This window comes from Muscardinus avellanarius (assembly GCF_963383645.1).
Source record: "Muscardinus avellanarius genome assembly, chromosome: 10".
Lineage (NCBI taxonomy): Eukaryota > Metazoa > Chordata > Mammalia > Rodentia > Gliridae > Muscardinus > Muscardinus avellanarius.
In genome coordinates, this window is record NC_137796.1 from 19,334,426 (window position 1) to 19,355,645 (window position 21,220).

The following is a 21,220-nucleotide window of genomic DNA, read 5'->3' on the forward strand; positions in this document are numbered from 1 at the left end:
GCCCCTGAGGGTTCATGGGTGCCTCACCCTGAAGGACAGGCTCTTTAGGAAGAATTTCCAACTCCCCAGGGCAGGGAGGGGAGTGGGAAGGGCTTCGTGTTGAGGCTAGAAGTGCCCGTGTAGGATGCCTGAATTCTAGTGTGGATATGGGCCTGTGTGGAGTGGGTGTCATAGGCCGACGGTGTTCAGTCCATAACTGGTCTCCTTGCTTGGGCAACTGGCCAGGACTGGGAGAGGGAAGGGAGAATTCACCCTTAAAGGGCCAGACCTAATTCTTCCCCAGAGGGGAGCTGCGCTTGAGTGGTCCAGTTTACCCGCTGCTTGCCTCCCCATCATGCACCCCCAATTACACGCTGCTACTTCTTCCTCCTGCCTTGCCCCTCCCCACACACACACTCTCACACTCACTCACTCTCTCTCTCTCTCTCTCTCTCTCTCTCTCTCTCTCTCACACACACACACACACACACACACACACACACACACACAGAGCTATCTGCCCCGCCCCTGACGGGGTGGGGGTAACTCAGCGGGTGTGAGGTCCGAGGAGGAGGGTGGGGGATTCCGGGGCGAGGGGGGGATGTGAACACGTCAGCCCCCGCAGCAGCGGGGATGGGGGCGGGGGCGGGGGCGGGCGGGGGTTTAAATAAGCCGCTCTGAAGCCCGGACCGCAGGCGCTGAGGAGGCAGCAGCAGAGGCCAGCTGCGGCAGCGGCGAGGGTCCGAGTGTCTGAACCCTGGTCTGCGAGTGCATTGTATCCGAGCCCGGATCCTGGTCCCGACAGTGTCAGTGTGGGAGTGGGTGAGTGTCCTGGCGGAGCGGGAGGGCCATGCCGTCTATGGGTCTCTATGGGTGACGGGAAGGACCCTAGCTGCTGGGAGTGGGTCGCGGCAGGTCTTTGACCCTGAGCATCCTTCTCCGGGTCCCGATACCCCGAAGCTTACGCGGCCTCTGGGTTCCTGGTCCCCCAGACGGCGCCGGACGCGATGACCCTGAACGGCGGCGGCAGCGGAGCAGGTGGGAGCCGCGGGGGCCGAGACCGCGAGCGCCGTCGGGGCAGCACCCCCTGGGGCCCGGCGCCCCCGCTGCACCGCCGGAGCATGCCGGTGGATGAGCGCGACCTGCAGGCGGCGCTGGCACCCGGCGCCCTGGCCGTGGCGGCGGCAGGGACCCGGACGCAGGGCGGGAGGCTGGACTGGCCCGAGGGCTCCTCCGACTCGCTCAGCTCTGACGGCAGCGGCTCAGACGAGAGCGTTTACAAGGTGCTGCTGCTGGGGGCGCCTGGTGTGGGCAAGAGTTCTCTGGCGCGCATCTTCGGTGGAGTAGAGGATGGGCCCGAAGCAGAGGCTGCAGGTGAGAAGATGGGGTGTTCAGGAGAGGGGAGGTCTTTGGGCGTGGGGGGCGGGTCTGGGGGCTGGAGTCAAAGCAGCAAACAGCATGGGCTTCTAAAGGTGTGTGTGTGTGTGTGTGTGTGTGTGTGTGTGTGTGTGTGTGTGTGTGTGTGTGATTAGAGATGGAACCCAAGGGCATTCTACCACCGAGGTACACCTCTAGCCCTATTTTTAAATTTTTGTTTTTATTTTGAAACAGGGTATTCATAGGTTGATGAGAGTCTCATTACTTGCTGAGACTATCCTCTAACCTGTGAGTCCCCTGTCTCAGCCTCCCAAGTACTAGTATTACAGGCATGCACCACCATGCTCAGCCTAAAAGCACTGTCAGATCATTCCTCTACCTTCCCATTTCAAGATGGGAAAACTAGAGTGGGCGTGGTGGCACACACTTTTAATCCCAGCATTGGGGAGGCTGAGACAGGAGGATCACGGTTCACAGACAGCCTCAGCTACTTAGGCCCTTTGCAACTCAGGGCGACCCTATTTCAAAATAATGAATAAAAAATAGGGCTGGGGGTGTAGCTGGGAGGTAGAATGCCCCTGGGTTCCATCCCCAGTACTGCAAAAAAAAAAAAAAAAAAAAAAAAGATGGGGAAACTAAGGGAGAAGGGACACCACCCTTAACCCAAACTCCCTGTGTCAGTCGTTGGTAGGAAAGATGGTTGGATGAGACTACCCTGTGGCATAGGGGTAGTACAGCCCTCCCTGCCAGGGCTGGCAGAAACACAACTCCTTTCTAGGAGAGGAGCCTCAAGTGGCCAAGGCCACCGGGTGTGTGTGTATGTGACAGTCTATTTCTAACTCAGGCCATTGGGCTCAGAGCCACCCAGGGGCCAGGCAACAGGCAAACAGGGAGCACTGGAGTGGACACCCAGGGCATTGCTAGACTAGGGGGCATGTAGGTGGAGGTCAGGCTCTCTGTGCCCTCGAGCTCCGAGCCCTGTCCCTTCTGTTGCTTACAGTGGAGGGGAGAGGTAGGGGGTTTATGGGAAAGAGAGGCGAGAATGTAGCCAGAATAGGGAACCAGGCAATGAGGCTTTTGGCAGTCAGCTCATAACCTAGCTATTGGTCTCCTGCCTAGGGCACACATATGATCGCTCAATCCTGGTGGACGGAGAGGAGGCATCACTCATGGTCTATGACATTTGGGAGCAGGTAAGTTGCAGAGTGGATCCTGGAGTCGCAATAGGAGAGCTAAACTGGGGTGAAGTCCTGCTGGAGGTTGGGGCTGAGGACCTTTGGCTAGGTGTGTGTGTATGTGTTCTCCAGGATGGGGGCCACTGGCTGCCTGGCCACTGCATGGCCATGGGGGATGCATATGTCATCGTGTACTCTGTGACGGACAAGGGCAGCTTTGAGAAGGCCTCAGAACTTCGGGTCCAGCTACGGCGGGCACGGCAGACAGATGATGTGCCCATCATCCTTGTGGGCAACAAGAGTGACCTGGTGCGCTCTCGAGAGGTCTCCGTGGACGGTGAGCAGGCAGAGAGGGTCAGGAAAGGGAGGGAGACCCTGGTTGGGCTATGGTCCAGTTGGTCTTGGCTCAGCTGGAGTCCCTGGGGATCATCAATGGCTAAAAATGTTCAGGAAGAAAACTTGGGGCAAAAGAAGGAAGAGCTTCTGACCCTGACCACAGGGTTCCCAAAGGCCTGAGGGGGCTGGGGTGGGGGATAGATCTCTGGGGCCCTCCTCTCCTGCTACTCTGACCCTGGTCTGACAGGTGAGGAGAGAAGTGGGTGGCAGAGTGTTCAGGGAACCAGGCCAGGAGGCCAGAGTCTGCTTCTAGGCTGACTCTTCCTTCCTTCTGGGGGCTCAGTATCCTCCTCTGTGGTCCCCAGCTCAGAGCTACTCAGAGAAACCTAGCAGTGCCTTGGTGATACTGCCCTCCACCCTGGTCCACTCGATCATTCATCATAATATCGAACCACAAAACACTAAGCTGTCCAAAATAGTGCCCATTCATTTTCCTTTGACTACTATTGAAGTATTTCCTTTTAAATATTCTACTTCAAATAAATGAATAAATCACATTCTTTTTTTGTGGGGCACCATTTTAGGGCCTCCTTAAATATAGGCATATCTCCCCTATGGGGTGACCCACTGGACCCTTAGTACAAAGCTGGAGTCTCTGTTTCTAGGGAGGACCCCCCCACCACCTTCCCTTTCTTGAGGATTCCTGAGTGGTGGCTACTTAGAGCTGGTCAGGGTTTGTGTGGGTCCTCCATCCATTGTTTACGGATACATGCCTATCCCTACCACCCCAGAGGGCCGGGCCTGCGCTGTGGTCTTTGACTGCAAGTTCATCGAGACATCAGCAGCTCTACATCACAACGTCCAGGCGCTGTTTGAGGGCGTCGTGCGCCAGATACGCCTGCGCAGGGACAGCAAAGAAGCCAATGCACGTCGGCAAGCTGGTACCCGGAGGCGGGAGAGCCTTGGTAAGAAGGCGAAGCGCTTCCTGGGCCGCATCGTAGCACGCAACAGCCGCAAGATGGCCTTTCGGGCCAAGTCCAAGTCCTGCCATGACCTCTCGGTCCTCTAATGCCCCATGGGCTCTTACTGTGGTGGGCAAATGGATGGATGGTTGGTGGGCTGGCCCAGCTAACCTCCATAGTACCTTAGAGCTGGTTCAGCTTTTACAGCCCTTGGAGCTGCTAACTGGGCGCCCTCCACCTCGTGGTCATGGACAGACAGTGCTACCCAGGGAGGTGGCTCCCAGTGGCCGGTGAGGGCTAGGCCCGCACACATGTCTGTGCAGGTCCGTGTGCATACCAAGCAGCAGCCTGATCCCAGCCCATAGGGCAGGCCTATGTGTGAGGACAGGACTGATCCCAGCCCATAGGGCGGCCTGTGTATGAGGACAGGACTCTGCCCTTCTCTGCATCCAGGTGTGCATACCCTGGAAGGAGGCTGCTGTTCAGTGCAGTTTTTGTTTACATGCAAATTTTTGTAATAAAGACTTATTTCCTGACATGTTGGGGACTGTGGACTGTTTTTTCCTTCCGTCTTAGAGCTTCAGGAGCAGGAAGGGTTTCTGAAGTTGAAAGATCGGGGTTTCCTGCCCCACACTACTGTGTGGTCTTGATGGTCCTGATGTTTGAGCTTGGATGTAGCCATATGGGCTGAGGAGATAGGTGGCAGACAAGACATGGCTGAGGGCTCAAGGTGCAGGAGGACACGTGAACCCCTCCCAACTCCTGATATCTAGATAGGCCTTCTGCACTGGGGCCTGGCATCGCCTGGCTGACTGAGGATTCTATCACCCCACTGCACATAAAGGGACACTGAGACTGCCCCCAGGGAACACCCCTTCCCCTGGGTCTCACCGCCTAACAAGAATCCTGGGTCTGGCTCTGTATCTGGTATTTCCCTCCTGAGGGGCTGGAAATCAGCTGAGATGGAGAGGGGGTGAGGGAAACTTCAGAGACTTAGGTGGGGTCAAGGTGGATGGTTGGTTAGGAGTGGGAGTGAAGAAGGTGCACTCAGGTATTCTCTCTCTCTCTCTCTCTCTCTCTCTCTCTCTCTCTTTCTCCATATATATATATATATATATATATATATATATATATATATATATGGAGAGAGAGAGAGAGAGAGAGAGAGAGAGAGAGATATATGGAGATATATATGGAGATATATATATATATACTGGGGATGGAACCCAGAGGCATTCTACCTCCGGCCTACACTCCCAGAACTATTTTATATTTTATTTGGAAACAGGATCTCACTAACTTGCTGAGAGCCTCACTAAGTAGCTGAGGCTGGCTTCGAACCTGTGCAATCCTCCTGTCTCAGCCTCCCAAGTACAGGGATTACAAGCGTGCGCCACCACGCCCAGCTGCACTCAGGTATTCTTGACTCCATATGGCTTCTCCATCTCCTGGCTGGAGTTGGACTACTGAAAAGACCCTTACCACCCTCTCTTCTATGAGTGGCCAAGCCAGCATTGGCTAATTTGATTTCGGCAAAAACAGCTCCCAGGAGCCCCTTGCCTGGAGTATAAGATTTTGCATCTGTGTAGGAATGTGAGCCTGTGGTCCTGCTCACCCTTCTTGACACAAGTGCCTATGTAGGAGATTACTGGTAGTAGTCCTCCCATATCCATAGCTGCACTTTCTGTAATTTCAGTTACTCTTGGTTGACTGCAGTCTGAAAATATTAAGCGGAAAATTCCAAATTAACAGATCATAAATTTTAAATTTTATGATGTAAAGAGTAGCACAATGAAATTTGGAGCCACGCAGTTCTGTCCTACTTAGGATATGAGTCATTCTTTGTCCAGAGGATCTACAATGTATACACTACCCACCTGTTAGTCACTTAGAAGCCATTTCAGTCATTATATCGACTCAGTATTGTAGTGTTAGTCATCAAGTAACCTTTATTTGATTTAAATATGTTCCCTAAAGCACAAAAGTAGTGGTGCTAACAATTCAAATATGCCAAAGAAGAGCTGTAAAGTGCTTCCTTGAAGTGAACGTTTATCGTAGGTATATGAGGCGTGGTACCATCTACAGTCTCAGGCATCCACTGCGTCTTGGGACGTGTATCCCATGGGCGAGGAGGACTATTGCACATGGTTTTAGGAATGATAATCCCCATTTGGTGATGACTGAGCAGGAACTGGCCTTCAGGTCCTCATCCCCAAAGCCTAGAGGCAGTTGTGTCAAAGCAAGGAACAGATTCTGAGAAGGTTCTGGGCCAGGGTCCATACACTTCCACATGAGTTCCATATATTCATTCCACAGACATCTGGGAATCCTGGAGACCTGGTTAGAACCCTGGCTGCAGCTTGTCCAAGGGCAAGAGGAGATCTGAGGACTGTTCCTGGGGTGGGGGGACTGCTGAGACTCACCCACATGCCCCCTGGGGCAATGTTAACTGCTCAAACCTGCTGCTGCTTCTCTGACCCCCTGAGGCACCACAGGGACAGCATGGTTTTCTCAGAGAAAGTGAAGGTCCCCAGGCCTGAAAAAGAACCCTGGCCTTCATGACTGTGCTACTTATTGGCTGGATGACCTTGGGCAAACCACTTGGCCTCTTTGGGCCCCAGTGTGTGACGTGGAGACAATGCTCTCCTTCAGAATGGAGTGGGTAGTTTAATGAAGGTGTCCACTTGGAGCAGTGCTGGGAGCTTAGAGTTTAATGTGTGTGAAGCCCTTTCAACATCCCCACCCAGCATGGACCCAAGCTGGGTACCCAAGGGACCCTGAGACAGGCACTCAGCTTGTAACAAGGCTGCGGGCAGCTAATGGGTTCCTGCCAGTTCCAGTTCCAGCCTGAGAAAAGCTAACCAGATACACAGTTGAAGGCCTCAGAGTAGATGGCCAGAAGTTCTGAGGACAGAGAGGGACAGGAGAGGGTCTCTTCTTGGACTCCCAGGACCCAGAAGGGTCTCCTAGTTCTGCTCAGGGCCCTCACTGGGGAAAGCACCCTGCAACTCCCTCAAGGTCACCTGAGCTGGCTCCCTCTTTCCTTTCCTTCTCAGAGGCATGAGACAATCCATTGTCTCAGCCCTACAGTGATCAGGGTCAGTGTGAGGATGTAGGGAGCCTCACGGGAGTTCACAGCCTATTGTCCCAACCTGTGGGTTCTCTTGGGGGACAGTCTATAGCCCTCCAATGCCCACTCATGGTCATGCACTGCTCATCTACCCTTCAGGTGTAACTTCCAGTCCTTTATTTCTACAAACCTGCCAGGGCAGGGCTAGGGCTGGGTCATGACTAGGACCTGCTTTGGAGGGGCTCCGGATCTCAGACAGCATATGATGTGAGGTAGGGACATTTCCAAAGGAGGTCCCTGGACCACCAGCCTTGAGCCTGAGGGCTTTCCTAGAAAGGGGCCATTTAAGCTGAGAAGCAAAGCAGAAGCGGGTACTCACCGCATCGATGAAGAGTGTGGAGGGCATCCCAGACAAAAGAAACAGCATACATGCAGCCGCGGATGCCAGCACACGGGAGAAGCGAGAGTCTGAGCCACAGAAAAAGAAAGAGTGTCCAAGCCCAGAGGGCCAAGGAGCACCCACTGGGCTGTGTCGGAGCTGGGGAGAGCCAGGCCATGGTCTGCCCACCTCCTGGGGCTGGCAGTCACGGACACCGAGCAGCAACCAGCTTCCCAATGTCAATGAGTAACTTGGGGGGCTAGGCGGGGCCAGGCCTGCTGCTGTGGGCCCAGTGGCGTTTTCCACTCCAGAGCAAGTGTGTGCCGGACCGCCTACCTGCTCAAGTGTCCGCCTTGCCCTGCCCCACCCAGCCCAGCCGGTCAGAGCTCCCTGGAGAAGGAGCCCTCTTTCCTGGCAGCGGGACCAAGGGAGCCGCCTTTGGCACCAGTGGGTGAGGGGCTGGGAGCACAAGGGTGGGCCAGGCTGATGTTGGATGGTGGGGGGGGCACTGCCCTGTCTTCCCAGGAATCCATCTTGGAATGGCTGTCAACGCTCTGTATGCTTAGCTACATGCAGAGCGTTGGAAACGCTGAGCTGAGGCATTTGGAGGCACTCCAGGAGGGCGGCGGTGGGACTCAGGACAGCCTCCGAGAGCCAGCGGCACGAGTCTTCTGCTCCAGGAGGAAGCCTCTGTGGTCAGGTCCTCTATGACCTTGGCCAGGCCCTGCCCTTCAGAGCTTTCCTACATGAGACAATTGCAGGAAGTGACTTCACAGAAATCTTTCCATCTAAAACTTGTATGATTTTGGGAGGCCACTGGAAAATGACCACTTTGGGATCTATGAGCTGGGGAGGCTATGGCATGAAGGAGACAGGGGTCTGGAGGCGAAATTCCCAGGGTTGGGGGTCCTTGTGGGAGTAAGAGCCAAGAGGCAGGGTGGCTGGGCCCGGGGACCCCACTGGGTCTGGCTGAGGAGCTGTCCCTGCATAGGCTCTTAGGAGAGGAAGAAGAGGCTAGTGTGTAGCAAGAGCCCTGTAGGTGCGTGGATGGGAATGAACCTCCCTTCCCACCCATCTGGGCTGGATCCTCACTGCCATGTCCCCCAGGTCCGTCCTGACCATGGTCCCCGCCTGGCTGTGGCTGCTTTGCCTCTCCCAGGTGAGCTGGCCCCCCTCAGGTCCTGGCATTGGGGGTTGGCGTCCTTGCTCTCAACTCCACCTGGACCAATCACGCTGATTGCGGGAGCAGCAGGGGTGGGTGGGTTTCAGAGCTGGGGCTACAGGACGTGGGATCAGGAGGTCAAAGGCTAGAGGGTGGATGGATTGAGGTGTGGCCAGGCCCCAAGAAGGGGAAGAAATTCCCCTTTCCCATCAGGTCCCAGCACCCGAGTGGGAAGCTAGATCCTGGAACAACATAAGAATTCTCCTTAGGTTTTTCCCAAGGCCCAGTCTGCAGAGCTGTATGTGGAAGTCCCAGAAAACTATGGTGGAAATTTCCCTTTGTACTTGACTAAGGTGAGCCTGGGAAGCCTGAACTCCCAAAGTCCCTCCCCGCAAAGTCCTGCTTCCCCACCTCTAGCACCCCCCCTCTTTATTGCTCCAACTCTCTTTTGAACCCTACTTTCTAGACAGTACGTGTTATAGTGTGAATGACTGGTGAGATTTTAGTCCCAAAAGAGACTAGAGCTTTCAGTTAAAGAATAAAATATTGGCGGGGAGGTTGCAAACTTAGAGGAGGAGCCGGGAATATTGGGGAACATCAGGTACAAGGGAAAGATTTGAATCATAGTCCTGTTACTGTCTAACCTCAGGCAAGCGCCATCTCTCTCTGAGACTCAGTGTCCCTGCGTACCCAGGCCTCACCCACCCCCATCTCTGTTCTTACTCGCCAGCTGCCACTGCCCCGTGAGAAAGCTGAAGGCCAAATTGTGCTATCTGAGCACTCAGGCATGGCAACCGAGGGTCCCTTTGCTGTGGATCCAGATTCTGGCTTCCTGGTGGTGACCAGGGCCCTGGACCGAGAGGAACAGGCAGAGTACCAGCTACAGGTAAGGCTGAGTGAGGGAGGACAGGGGAGATCAGGCAAGATAAGGGCAGGCACTGACCATTCTTTCTCGCCAGGTCACTCTGGAGACTGAGGATGGACATGTCTTGTGGGGTCCTCAGCCTGTGATTGTGCGTGTGAAAGATGAAAATGACCAGGTGCCCCAATTCTCCCAGGCCATCTACAGAGCACGGCTGAGCCAGGGTACCAAGCCTGGTGAGTGACCAGGACAGCCAACTTGCAGCAAGGTCACATGGGCACTAAAACAAAGAGTAAAAACAAAGAGTAAAGACAAAGTCAGCGCAGGGACAGCGCAGCCAGTGTCCACGCTGCACCTCCATCTCTACCTCACCCTGCATGCTCTCTACCCACTGAGGGTTCCATCTACTCTTGGCCTTAGTTTGCTGTCTTTGAAGTGGGATGAGAATCCTGATAAGATGATGGCTATGGAAAGAGGGGCCAGAGAGAGATAAGGCAGGCAGGGGAGACGCCCCACTCCTGCCATCCCTTACAGTTTGCCTTCCCCCCTCCCACACCAGGCGTCCCCTTCCTCTTCCTTGAGGCTTCGGACGGGGATGCACCAGGCACAGAAAACTCGGATCTTCGATTCCACATCCTGAGCCAGGCCCCAGCCCAACCTTTGCCAGACATGTTCCAGCTGGAGCCTCGACTGGGCGCTCTGGCCCTCAGCCCTGAGGGTGAGCCTGAGCTGGGTGTGATGGAGGGAGGGCCAGGGGATTCTGGAGAAGGGAGCCTCTGAGCTGTAAAAACAGATGGGTTAGAGCTTGGGATGAAGGAGAAGGAAAGGACGTAAGTGGAGAGAGCAGCAAGGCAGAGACCATGCCTGGGTCGTGCATTGAGAGTTAGGAAATGGGGTGCGTGGAATACCTTGGCTCCACACCCTAGAAACCAGAGAGGAATGGATTGAGACGCTACAGTCCAGAAAGCTCAGAGCTGAGAGCAGGGCAGGTTTCCACCTGGGAGTTCAGACCAGTGATGGAGATGGAAGGAAAAGTGAATCATCCCTCAACCCAGCTAGATACCCTTTCACCGTCTCCCCCCCAACCACCCAGGCATCCCATCTGTCTAGCAATCACTCAGCCACACTCTTCCATTAACAACCCCAAATCCCTATCCATCTACCTTCTCAGCCATCCATTTATCTAACCCATCATCTGTCCATCTACCCGTGTCTCCACCCTGGCTTCCAGTCCATCAACCAGTCACTGTGTGGGTAGACATGGAAATGATATTGCAAACTGTCAAGTCTGAGTTGGTTGCTCACAATGGCCCTAAAAGTCCCTCTCATCCCTTGGCCAAGAGCCTTTCCTGCCTGCCTGCCTTATGCTTGGTTTCATGTATGGTACCTGCCAAGGCAAATACCCTGATTCTTGCTCTTTGGCCCATACTCAGGTAACCATTCTACCCCTTCTAGGGAGCACCAGTCTAGACCATGCCCTGGAGGGGCTCTACCAGCTGTTGGTACAGGTCAAGGACATGGGTGACCAGGCTTCAGGCCACCAGGCCACAGCCACCATTGAGGTTTCCATAGTAGAGAACACCTGGCTGCCCCTAGAGCCTGTCCACCTGGCGGAGAATCTCCAAGTCCCATACCCACACCCCATTGCCCAGGTAAGCTAGTGGCTGTCAGTGGCTGAACCAGCCCCATGAATGTTGCGGCTGGGCTCAAGTCCCATGGACAGTTGGGAAGTGGGTCCAGGACCCAACGTGACCCTCACTCCTCCTTCTACTCTTCCCGTCACTTCTCACTGTGGGGTGGGGTGCGTGAGGACCAAGCCCACAGTCCTCCTGTGGTCCTCGGGCAGGTGTGGCTCTGTGTTCTGACCTCCCGAGCTTGCCTAAGGCTTCCTCAGGGAGAACAGCTGCTACCTCTTGCTGTCAGGGGGATTTTCACCCAGGCCAGGAATGTCTCAGGCCTCCTCTAGGAATGCCCTTGGGTCAGGCCCAACCTGGGAGGACAGAAAAGAAAACAACCTGGTCATTCAGGCCAGTTCCAGGCTTAGACCAGGTCAAGCAAACAGAAGGATCCTACCTGGGCTCCAGGCCCAGGGTCACGATAGTGGGGATCCAGCCAGGCTCCTTGGACCTGGGATCCAGGCTCCTTGGACCTGGATCAGTGGGGAGCACGAGGGCTGACAGGGATCACTCCTGCCCTCAGCCTGGGGTCACGCCATGTCCTCCTCCCAGGCACACTGGAGTGGGGGGTACGTACACTATCACCTGGAGAGCCATCCCCCTGGACCCTTCGAAGTGGACGCAGAGGGGAAACTCCATGTGACCAGGGAGCTGGACCGAGAGGCCCAGGCTGAGGTAAGATGAGAGGAAATCTGGGGGGCAGGTGGGAGGATGCTTAGTACTCTCTGGTTGGTGGAAGGTGACATCCCTATGATGCTGAGACAGTGGAAGAGAGCCCAGAAGAGCCAGAGCTGGCCACCAGAGGGGACCCAGACCCAGGCCGGGCTGGAGTTGCCCTTGACCCTGACCTGAACCCCCCCCTACTGCCCAATATAGTACCTGCTGCAGGTGCGGGCCCAGAATCCCCGTGGTGAGGACTATGCAGCACCCCTGGAGATGCCCGTAGTGGTGACGGATGAGAACGACAACGCGCCCATCTGCCCCCCGCGTGGGCCCTCAATCGGCATCCCTGAGCTCAGCCCCCCAGGTGGGCTATGGGCTTTGTCCCTGTGAACCATCTCACCTTGCTTCTCTGGGGTGAGGGTCTAGCTTCAGGGCCCCATATCAATGTCCCTCTCTAACACACACACACACACACACACACACACACACACACACATACACACGTTCAATTCAACACAAAAAAGGAAAGGACAGGGTGGGGTAAGGCCTCCAGGCTGGGCCGTCGTCCCACCCTGGTGGGGGCTGTCTTATAGGCACTGAAGTGACCCAGCTGTCAGCAGAAGACGCGGATGCGCCTGAGTCTCCCAATTCCCATGTGGTGTACCGGCTGCTGAGCCCTGAGCCTGAGGAGGGTGCTGAGTGGGGAGCCTTCAAGCTGGATCCCGCCTCAGGCAGAGTGACGCTGGGGGCTGCCCCGCTCCATGCTGGCCAGAACATCCTGCTTCAGGCGCTGGCTGTTGACCTGGCAGGAGCAGAGGGTGGTAAGTGCCCTGGTGGTGACCGGGGTCCTCTGCCCTCTCTGTCCCCCGTGAGGCCTCACCAGCAAGCCCTGTCCTGCCTCAGGCCTCAGCAGCACCTGTGAGGTTGCAGTCACCATCACAGACATCAATGACCATGCCCCCGAGTTCACCTCCTCCCAGGTAAGCTAAAGCAGGGGGAGGCCTTGGGAAGGGCACTGGAGGGCCTCACCACCCCAGGCCATCTCTGCAGATTGGGCCCATAAGCCTCCCTGAGGATGTGGAACCCGAGACTCTGGTGGCCACACTCACAGCCACCGATGCTGACCTGGAGCCCGCCTTCCGCCTCATGGACTTTGCCATCGAGGCAGGGGACATGAAAGGGACCTTTGGCCTAGACTGGGAGCCAGACTCTGGTCAAGTCCAACTCAGACTCCGCAAGGTAAGCGCCTGGGTGGGTGAGTAAGGGGCACACACACACACACACACACACATACATGGGTGTGCCATGCCCCAGCTCATACCAACCTTGCTGGTTCTAGAACCTCAGCTATGAGACAGCTACCCATCACAAGCTGGTGGTGGTGGTGCGGAACGTGGAGGAACTGGTGGGCCCGGGCCCAGGCCCTGGAGCCACAGCCACAGTGACCGTGCTGGTGGAGAGGGTGACGCCACCTCCTAAGTTGGACCAGAAGAGCTACGAGGCCAGCGTCCCGGTCAGCATCCCAGCTGGCTCGTTCCTGCTGACCATCCAGCCCTCACAATCTATGAGCAGAGCCCTCCGGTGAGCCAACACCCCAGGCCCTTATCTGGACTGGGTCTGCCCTGCTCCCCGGGGACGGCTTCAGGGCCTCAGAGGGGACTGTCATTATCTATGGAACTGTAGCTTATGTCGAGGTTGTGAGTCTTGGGAGACTCAAGGCTGGATGGACTGGACAGGGTGTGGAGGACGGTGTTTAGGCCACATGGAAGCTCCGATTATGTCTCCCTACTTGGGGAGAGGACCAAGCCCTCCCAGACCCCACTGAGGTTCCAGTAGAGCCCGGGATCTTCCCAGGCTCTGGTTCCATCCAGACCCCTTCACAAGGGGCCCTGGGACCAGCGAAGCTGAATCAGGCCCCATTATTCTCATAGTCCCTCTTCTACCAACAGTGTCCACTATTCAAGCTCCCTCCCCCAAGCTGGGTACCTAAGTCCTAAAGCTGGGCAGAGAGCCTGGGTGCCCCTGCACCGCTGCCACCCTGACACACAGAGGACATGGAGCCTGAGCAGTAATGGTCACCTGGTCCTGGGGGCTTCTGGGCAATGCCCCACATGTAGCCCCAATGCCTCCTTACACCCCTTCCTTCTCTGGGCCTCAGGTTCTCCCTGGTCAATGACTCAAAGGGCTGGCTCTGCATCAAGGAGGTCTCTGGGGAGGTGCACACTGCCCAGTCCCTGCAGGACGCCCGTCCTGGGGACACCTACACAGTGCTTGTGGAAGCCCAAGATGCAGGTATGCCAGGCAGCATGGGGCCTGGGGAAGGAGGCACTGAGGTAGTTACATAGTCAAACCTTACTCAATCCATATGCAAATCTCAGACAGACAGACAGACAGACAGACAGAGGGCAGGACTGAACTTCCTCCCTGAGACCCTTGCAGACAATGACTCAGTCCCAAGCAGAAGACAGGTTGTTCTCTCTCTTCCTCTCTCTCTCTCTCTCTCTCTCTCTCTCTCTCTCTCTCTCTCTCTCTCTGCAAATGGGTCTACCTGGGTAGACTTGGCCTGGCCTCTGCCTCCCCGCTCTCACCACCTTCTAGATTAACACTTGAAATCCCTGTACCTTACCCCTTAGTCCATGGAGGGCCTCTTAGGGACAGGCTGGGGACAGAAGGTGCTAGGCTGGGGAGGTGGACGGAAGGCCAGGGCTGCTTGGAGGACCAGAGTGCTGGGAGGTGAGCAAAAATGAGGCCAGATGTGGGGGACCCTAAACTGAACCTTGATGGGATGAACTGCTGGCCCTGGGGAGGGTATGTCAGGAGGCCCAGGGCAGGCCGGCAGGGTGCACCCCTCCATGATCAGGGTGCCGCCATGTTGCCGCATGCTGGCATCCACAGAGGGGGTGGCAGGTTTGGCATCCAAAAGAACTCAGCCTGTGAGTTGTTGCAATAGAGAAGCCATGACGCCCGCTGTAGGGAAGAGCCTGCCATGGGGATGGGGGATGGAGGGATGGAGAGAAGGGTGGAGTGGAGGAAGAGGGGCAGGGAGGCAGCAGAGTGAGACTGATGGCTGTTGGGGGAGGAGTGAGGTCAGGACTGCGGGGCTCACCTCCGCCCCTGTCGATGCAGACGAGCCAAGACTGAGCACCTCTGCCACCCTCGTGGTCCACTTCCTGAAGGCCCCCCCTGCCCCGGCCCTGCCTCTCGCCCCTGTGCCTTCCCGACACCTGTGCACACCACGCCAGGACTATGGCGTGCTCGTCAGCGGGCCCAGCGAGGACCCTGACATGAACGGAGAGCATGGTCCCTACAGCTTTGCCCTCGGTCCCAACCCAACAGTGCAACGGGATTGGCGCCTCCAGCCCTTCAATGGTGTGTGCTCAGGGAAAGGATGGATGAGGCCACAGGGGGAGGGGGACCACTTGGAAGTGGGATGAGGTGGCTCTGGGCCAAGGGGGAGCAGCCCTCGGCAAGCCCATCCAGGCTAGTGACCCTGGTCATTGTCTACAACCAACAGATTCCCACGCCTTCCTCACTCTGGCCCTGCACTGGGTAGAACCACGTGAGCATGTCATTCCTGTGGTTGTCAGCCGCAATGGCCAGATGTGGCAGCTCCTGGTCCAAGGTGAGGTTGGGGCTTGGGTGCTGCCAAAGTTGGCATCTTCATTCCCCAGGGAGCCACTGGGGTGCGGAGTGCGGGGCTGGGCACCTCGTGTAGGCTCACATGTGCACACTTGCACATCTGTGGCTTGGCACACACACAGGATCGCACACCTTCACATAGCTCCGCATACATGTGTGTGACAAAGACGCCTCTCCACCAGCTGGCCAGACAGGGGCTCTGGGCACTCAAAGAGCCCTCCCCTACCTCCCTCTTCTCCCCCCCCCCCACAGTGATCGTGTGTCGCTGCAATGTGGAGGGGCAATGCATGCGGAAGGTGGGCCGCATGAAGGGCATGCCCACGAAGCTGTCAGCGGTGGGCATCCTCGTGGGCACCCTGGCAGCCATTGGTAATGGAGGCTGGGCTCCCGTGCCAGGGAGGGTGGTAGGTGGTTGGAGCCACGGTTTCTAGATAAACAGTGCATTTTTGTCCCCAAAGCACCCCCAGGTCTGGAAGAGAAGCCCCCTAATTTCCCTTCTCATCATACTCTTGTCCCCTGGAGTCAGAGTCATGATCACTATTGATAACAGCACTTGCTATTAATTATTATGCACTGTCTGTATGTCAGACCTGTGCGGAGCACTACGTGGATTATTCCCTGGAATCCTCTGTGCAGTCTTGGAGGCAGATCCTGGTATCTCCCCATTTGGCAGATGAGGTGAATGACGCGTCCAAGGTGAATGACGCGTCCAAGGTTGCACAGCCAGGATGTGGCACAGCCCAGGCCTTTCCAGCCCAATTCCTTCAGCCCAAGCCACCTTTCCCTTTATTCACTCAGCCGCCTGCATTTTCTCCTAGTGGGTTTTCTTTGCTGGTTCTAGCACAGGGCTATGGTGTGCCTTCCTCTTGGAGGTCCATGGGAACAGCCCATTGGCTCTCAGGTGAACTCTACCCACACTGTTCCCCAGAGAAGGGGACTTTGGAGGCTGGAGCAAGCTGTCAGAGTGCAGCTCAGTGAGGTTAAGGCCTGTGATGGCTGAGTGGGCCCAGCTGTCCAACTTCTCCAGGCTCCCGAGTCATAACCAGCTCAGCCTCGGGGACATTGTCTAGGAAGCATCATCTCTTTATTAAACCACTGCCAATACCAGTGAGTACTTAGAGACTGACACGTCCCACAGCCTCCCCTGAAGGCTGACCCATCCCTCTTGGGCCCCTCAGGCTTCTTGCTTATCCTCATCTTCTCCCACCTGGCCCTGGCGAGGAAGAAGGACCTGGATCAGCCGGCAGACAGCGTGCCCCTGAAGGCGCCCATCTGAGCGGCTGGGGCAGCCCCAGCGGGGAGTTGAGTCTCTGGCTCCATCCGAATCCACTGGGAGAGGGCCCCAAGCTCCGGTGGAGATGAAGACAGAGGAAAGCCACTGCACCTTCCTGGGGCAGAGACACTGTCACTAGACAAATCCCCGGAGCCTGAACACTGACTATGGGCTCTCCATGGGAATATTTCAAATGGCAGCTCGTTGTCCAATAATAAAGCCTCAGCAAGCCGGGCTGGTGTCTAAAGGATCACTATGCCAATGTCTAAGTGTCCACGATGCACTCGTGCCTCAGTGTGCACACACATGCCCCTTCCTGCCTTCCCCATCCCCTGCTTCACAGAACGGGTCTGGGGGCTTGAAAGATAAGACTGGGGTCCCATGGAAGGAGGAACATGGAAGCATCATATGGACCATTGGTGAGATCTTGGGACCAAAGCAAGGTGAGCCATGTCCTTGGGCATCCAGAACCCACCGGCCATGAGCCCTCCTGCATGGGCGAACTGTGCAGGTGGTGGTCAAGGAAGAGTGTCTTTGAGGGCATCATTCTGACTCTCAGGACAACCTCTCTGCTATGGTAAGACACAACCTGTGAGTCCGTGTCCTCTGCTCTCGTGTGAGCACACTCGTGTCCCTGTACATGAGTCTCCTGCTCCCAGGTTAGGCAGAGGTCCCTGTTTCCGGAGGAGCCTGTACAGGGATCTTGAGAGCCCCCAAGAGGCAGAAACAGGATGGGTGAGGAAAGGATGAGTCCTTCTGCCCCAGTTCAGGCTCCAAGGCACTTCTGGCTCTCGTGCACAGGCTGGCAAGCATGGGGGCACATGCAAGAAGTCAGGGAGGGGGAGTCGCTACAGTGGATGTCATGGCGGGGGCAGGAATTCCTGTGGCTCACTGGAGCAGCCCTTTCTCTGGCCCAGTATTAAGCCATGGCCCTCCTGCCCTGCTGAACACTGAATGCACCTCCAGAGTGACCTCTAGTCCCTGCCCCTTGACTGACCCCAGGCACAGGCCAATCCCACTTACCCCCTTCCTGATGGTCTCTGGGTACTAGGGTGGGACTCGCCGTCCCAGCACCCTGAGCTGATGATGGTAAATCACGGGGAAGGAAGAAAAACAACCTCGGTGGGGCCCAGCCCTATTTTTAGGAGATAATCTCTCCACTGCTGGCAGATTCTGTGGGATGGGGGCCAAACTCGGCCGAGAGAGACAAAGCGGGCTTGGCTAACTTGGGGAGGTTGTAGATGGGTTCTGAGGGCAGCCTGAGTGGCCCTGGGCTCAGGGCTCCCCACTGGAGGTCCTGCTGACCACCCAGCCCATGCAGGGCTCCCCGCCCTCTCCCAGCATGCTCTGGTTAGCCTGCACCCACTCGTCTTCAGGACACAAAGCTCCCCCCAGGTTGCATCTCATCTAATCTCCCATCAATCTGCCAGGGCAGGCTGTTGGTCCCATTTTTCCAGTGGAGGATCTTGAAAGTCAGGGAGGTTAAGGGCTGAGATTGAGAGTCTTAGAATCAGAGAAGAAGGAAGAACTGTGTGGCCAAGGTCCATGTTACCTCTAGAAGTGTCCACAGCCTTTGCCTGGCTCTGCTCCTACAAGATCCCCCCGAATGGCCTTTAGAGACTTCCCTGCTCGGCTCCTCTGGTAAAGGTGGCAAGACTGATTGCAAAGAGATGGAAGGACCATTCCAAGTCAGACCTGCTGGTGAAATGTGGCACCTCAGCCCCTCCCTGCCCTCCGAGTCTCTGTCCTGGGTGAATGGGTAGGTAGCAGGAGGAGCGGCTGGGTGGGTGGGTGAGGGATGGATGGGTGGGTGGATGGGTGGTTTGGTGAGCAGGTGGATGGCGGACCAACAGAGGAAACGTTGGATGACAGGCTACCAGGAAAAATTGGGGCAACTGGCCCTGTTTGAAGGCTTCTCTTAGTTTCCAGGCCCCAGGCCACTCTCTGGTTGTGTCACTGCTAGAGCCGACCACAGGAGTCAAAGGCTCATTTTCTCTGAGCATCTGTGAACATAAATTTCTCCTAATGATTCTGAACCCCATTCTAAAGAGGAAGGGGAGGACCAGAGTGGGCGTGGCTTGTCCTGGGTCACAGAGGGAGAGAAACACATTGGCAGTGGGGCAGGGAATCCTTATAGGGATTCATGGTAGGGAGGTAGTCCTCACCCTACGAACAGGGTCTAGTAGGGCAAGATGGGGGTAACCAGTGGCATAGCACTGGTAGAAGAGCATGCAATCTATGCCCACCTCATCTTTGTTGTGTGCTCCCAGGTAAGTCACTTCACTTCTCTAAGCCTCCATTTACTTGTTGATAAAATGGGGCCCACTTCATGGGGCTACTGGGAGCATTGCATGAGATAATCTTTGCAAAATGCATTTAGCAGAGTATTAGGCACACTGCAGTCCATGAGATTTTTGAGGGGAGGCTTACCAAAAATGCCTGAAGCCCCCCTCACACTCCGAGAGGCCCCATGGGGCCTAGGCTCCGGGGCAGAAGTATGGAAAAGGACCCCAGCTCCAGCCCCCACCTGGCTTTGCCGGTGGCTGAGGACAACCAACTGCTTCCGGCCCGGGCTCCTTTCCAGCCCCTTGGCTTTTTCTAGTCCTATGATGTCTGTCGAGGGGTCTCCTGGGGCTCTGACTGGGCTGCAGCTGGAGGGGTGGAGGGGTCAGCCCCAGAGGGGGCTCGTGCTCCCCCTCTCCCAGGCCCCTTCCAGAGGCACAGTACCAGATCAAAGGGACCCAGCACTGAGGACTAGGAGGCTGCTGGGAAAGATTGTAAACATGAGGATATTTTTAAACTTTTTCCAGCCCCAACGATAGAGCTCTTGAAACAAGAGGCCCAGAGGTCAGTCCAGCCCTCACCCCCAAAGAATAAAACAGTCTAAGGACCCCAGACACCCCCGCCTACCTATACCCACTGCAGGACTCTAGCTTGGGCCTCAGGGCGGCTTTTCCTAGGGTCTCATGTCCTGTGGCTAGGGGATGACCGTTCCTCCTGCGAGGGCCTCAGAGGTGTGGTGGAGGCCTTCCTGGCGGGGCATAGGAGACCCCTCAGCAGCCCTGTCACTGTATCAGGCATGTGCGTGTGCACGTGTGGGCCTGTGGGTGTGTAAGCATATGCCACAGTCTTGTGTGTGTGCTGTCAGGATGTGGGGGTGTACAAGGATCTCCCTCATCCTATCACCTCTTCTCCTAATATCCTTGAGGGGACAAGAGGCAGGCCAGAGGCCTGGGGGGAGCAGAGAGCCAGGGGGCTGGGTGGGGGCGGCGGTGCAGGTCCACGCACTGAGTCAGGCTGTGAGGACTGCAGGGGCCACTGACGTGGGGCCTGGGGGCCTCAGCTCCCTTGATTCCGCTCAGATGTCACTGGGAATGTGGAGACAAGGCTCCCAGACCTCCCCCCTTCCGGTGCCACGGTGACGCTCACCGTCGGCTCCATGACAACAGCCTCTTCCCTCAGAGTGACGTGGGCCACCCGGGCACACTCACAAGAGTGTCACAGGGATGCTCGTGCAGGGGACTCAGCCAATGCAGGCCCTGCTCCACGTGGGATTATATCTCAGGGCCCCTCGCCCTACCATCTCCCCACTGACCAGCGTGGGGGGTCTCAGGGGCATTCAGAATCCAGGTTGGGCTGCCCTGCTTGGGCTCAGAGAGAGACAGTGGCCAGCTCCAGGTCACACAGCTCCTCGGTGGAGGGCAGGGCTCAGGACCCAGGCTAAGATTCAGAAAGTGCTCTGGTCTTCCAGCGAGGGGATGTCAGGCCAGGAGAATGGGGGAGCCAGGCAGGCCTGGGGAGGAGGACCCAGAGACCTGTCCTCCAGCTGAGGGCAGAGCTGCCCTCCCAAAGGCATTGCTCTGTGGTCCAGGTTGCGGCGGCCTTGCGTGCGCCCACTCACAGGTCCCGTTGCTATTCTTACCCACTTGGCGGTGGCGGTAGGGTCAGAGATAGTGGTAGGGCGGGAGGGAGTCATGAGCACAGGCCCCTTATCTGACACATTCCCTGGAAACTTGGCAGGGGCCACCAGTCTCGGGGGCCTCGGCAGGGCGGGGGCTAGGTGGTCACAGGGACGGCGTGGGGGCTGGGCACCCCGCAGATGAGGCCCCGTCCGGTCACCTCTCCTACAGCCAGGCGAGGTCTGGTGGAAACGGATCCTAGAGGGACCTCTTCCCACAGGTCACCTGTAGTAGTTCCCACGCGATCCAACCAGAATGCACCACCATTCCCATCTCTGAACCTTTGACACTTCTCGGGACCATGGGCTGGCTTCCTCAGTGACGGGCTGCCTCTAGGGAACAGCACCGGCCTGGCGACCACAGACACGGAGTCTGTCCCTGGTCCAGCTGTGTGGCCTCGGGCAAGTCACTGTCCTGCTGTGCGCTTCGGTTTCCTAATACCTTTACCCAGCAATTGTAAGGAAATGGCTGGGGAGGCAAGGGGCTGCAACTTGTATGGGTATGTGTGTGCTCACATGTGCCCCGTGTGTGTGTGTGGGGTCAATCTAGGGGGAAGGAGGCACATGGATTCCCCACCTTGAAGACTCCCGCCCCATGAATTTTCCATTGGCACGTCGGCACCCTCTCCCCAAAAATAGGCCCTACCAGCCGTGTGCGACAGAGCCCAGACTGAGGGGGCTTTTTATAGCTGCCCTTTGATTGTCAGCT

The 21,220-nt window shown here is 56.7% G+C and overlaps 2 protein-coding genes across 2 annotated transcripts; both read left to right on the forward strand.

Moving 5' to 3' along the window:
- Nucleotides 1-986: 986 nt before the first annotated feature.
- RRAD (RRAD, Ras related glycolysis inhibitor and calcium channel regulator) lies at nucleotides 987-3,936 on the forward strand (the record flags this gene model as incomplete). The annotated part of the gene is made up of 4 exons (XM_080702432.1): nucleotides 987-1,353; nucleotides 2,476-2,549; nucleotides 2,664-2,868; nucleotides 3,659-3,936. The coding sequence occupies 4 exons, from the start codon at nucleotides 987-989 to the stop codon at nucleotides 3,934-3,936; spliced, it is 924 nt and encodes a 307-aa protein (XP_080558558.1).
- Nucleotides 3,937-8,356: 4,420 nt separating this feature from the next.
- On the forward strand, nucleotides 8,357-16,556 carry CDH16 (cadherin 16; the record flags this gene model as incomplete). The annotated part of the gene is made up of 17 exons (XM_080702930.1): nucleotides 8,357-8,437; nucleotides 8,710-8,793; nucleotides 9,171-9,326; nucleotides 9,400-9,538; nucleotides 9,862-10,020; nucleotides 10,758-10,954; nucleotides 11,531-11,653; nucleotides 11,855-12,005; nucleotides 12,235-12,462; nucleotides 12,545-12,621; nucleotides 12,692-12,880; nucleotides 12,981-13,222; nucleotides 13,800-13,933; nucleotides 14,768-15,010; nucleotides 15,156-15,263; nucleotides 15,533-15,649; nucleotides 16,459-16,556. The coding sequence occupies exons 1-17, from the start codon at nucleotides 8,375-8,377 to the stop codon at nucleotides 16,554-16,556; spliced, it is 2,508 nt and encodes an 835-aa protein (XP_080559056.1). The 5' UTR covers nucleotides 8,357-8,374.
- Nucleotides 16,557-21,220: the final 4,664 nt, after the last annotated feature.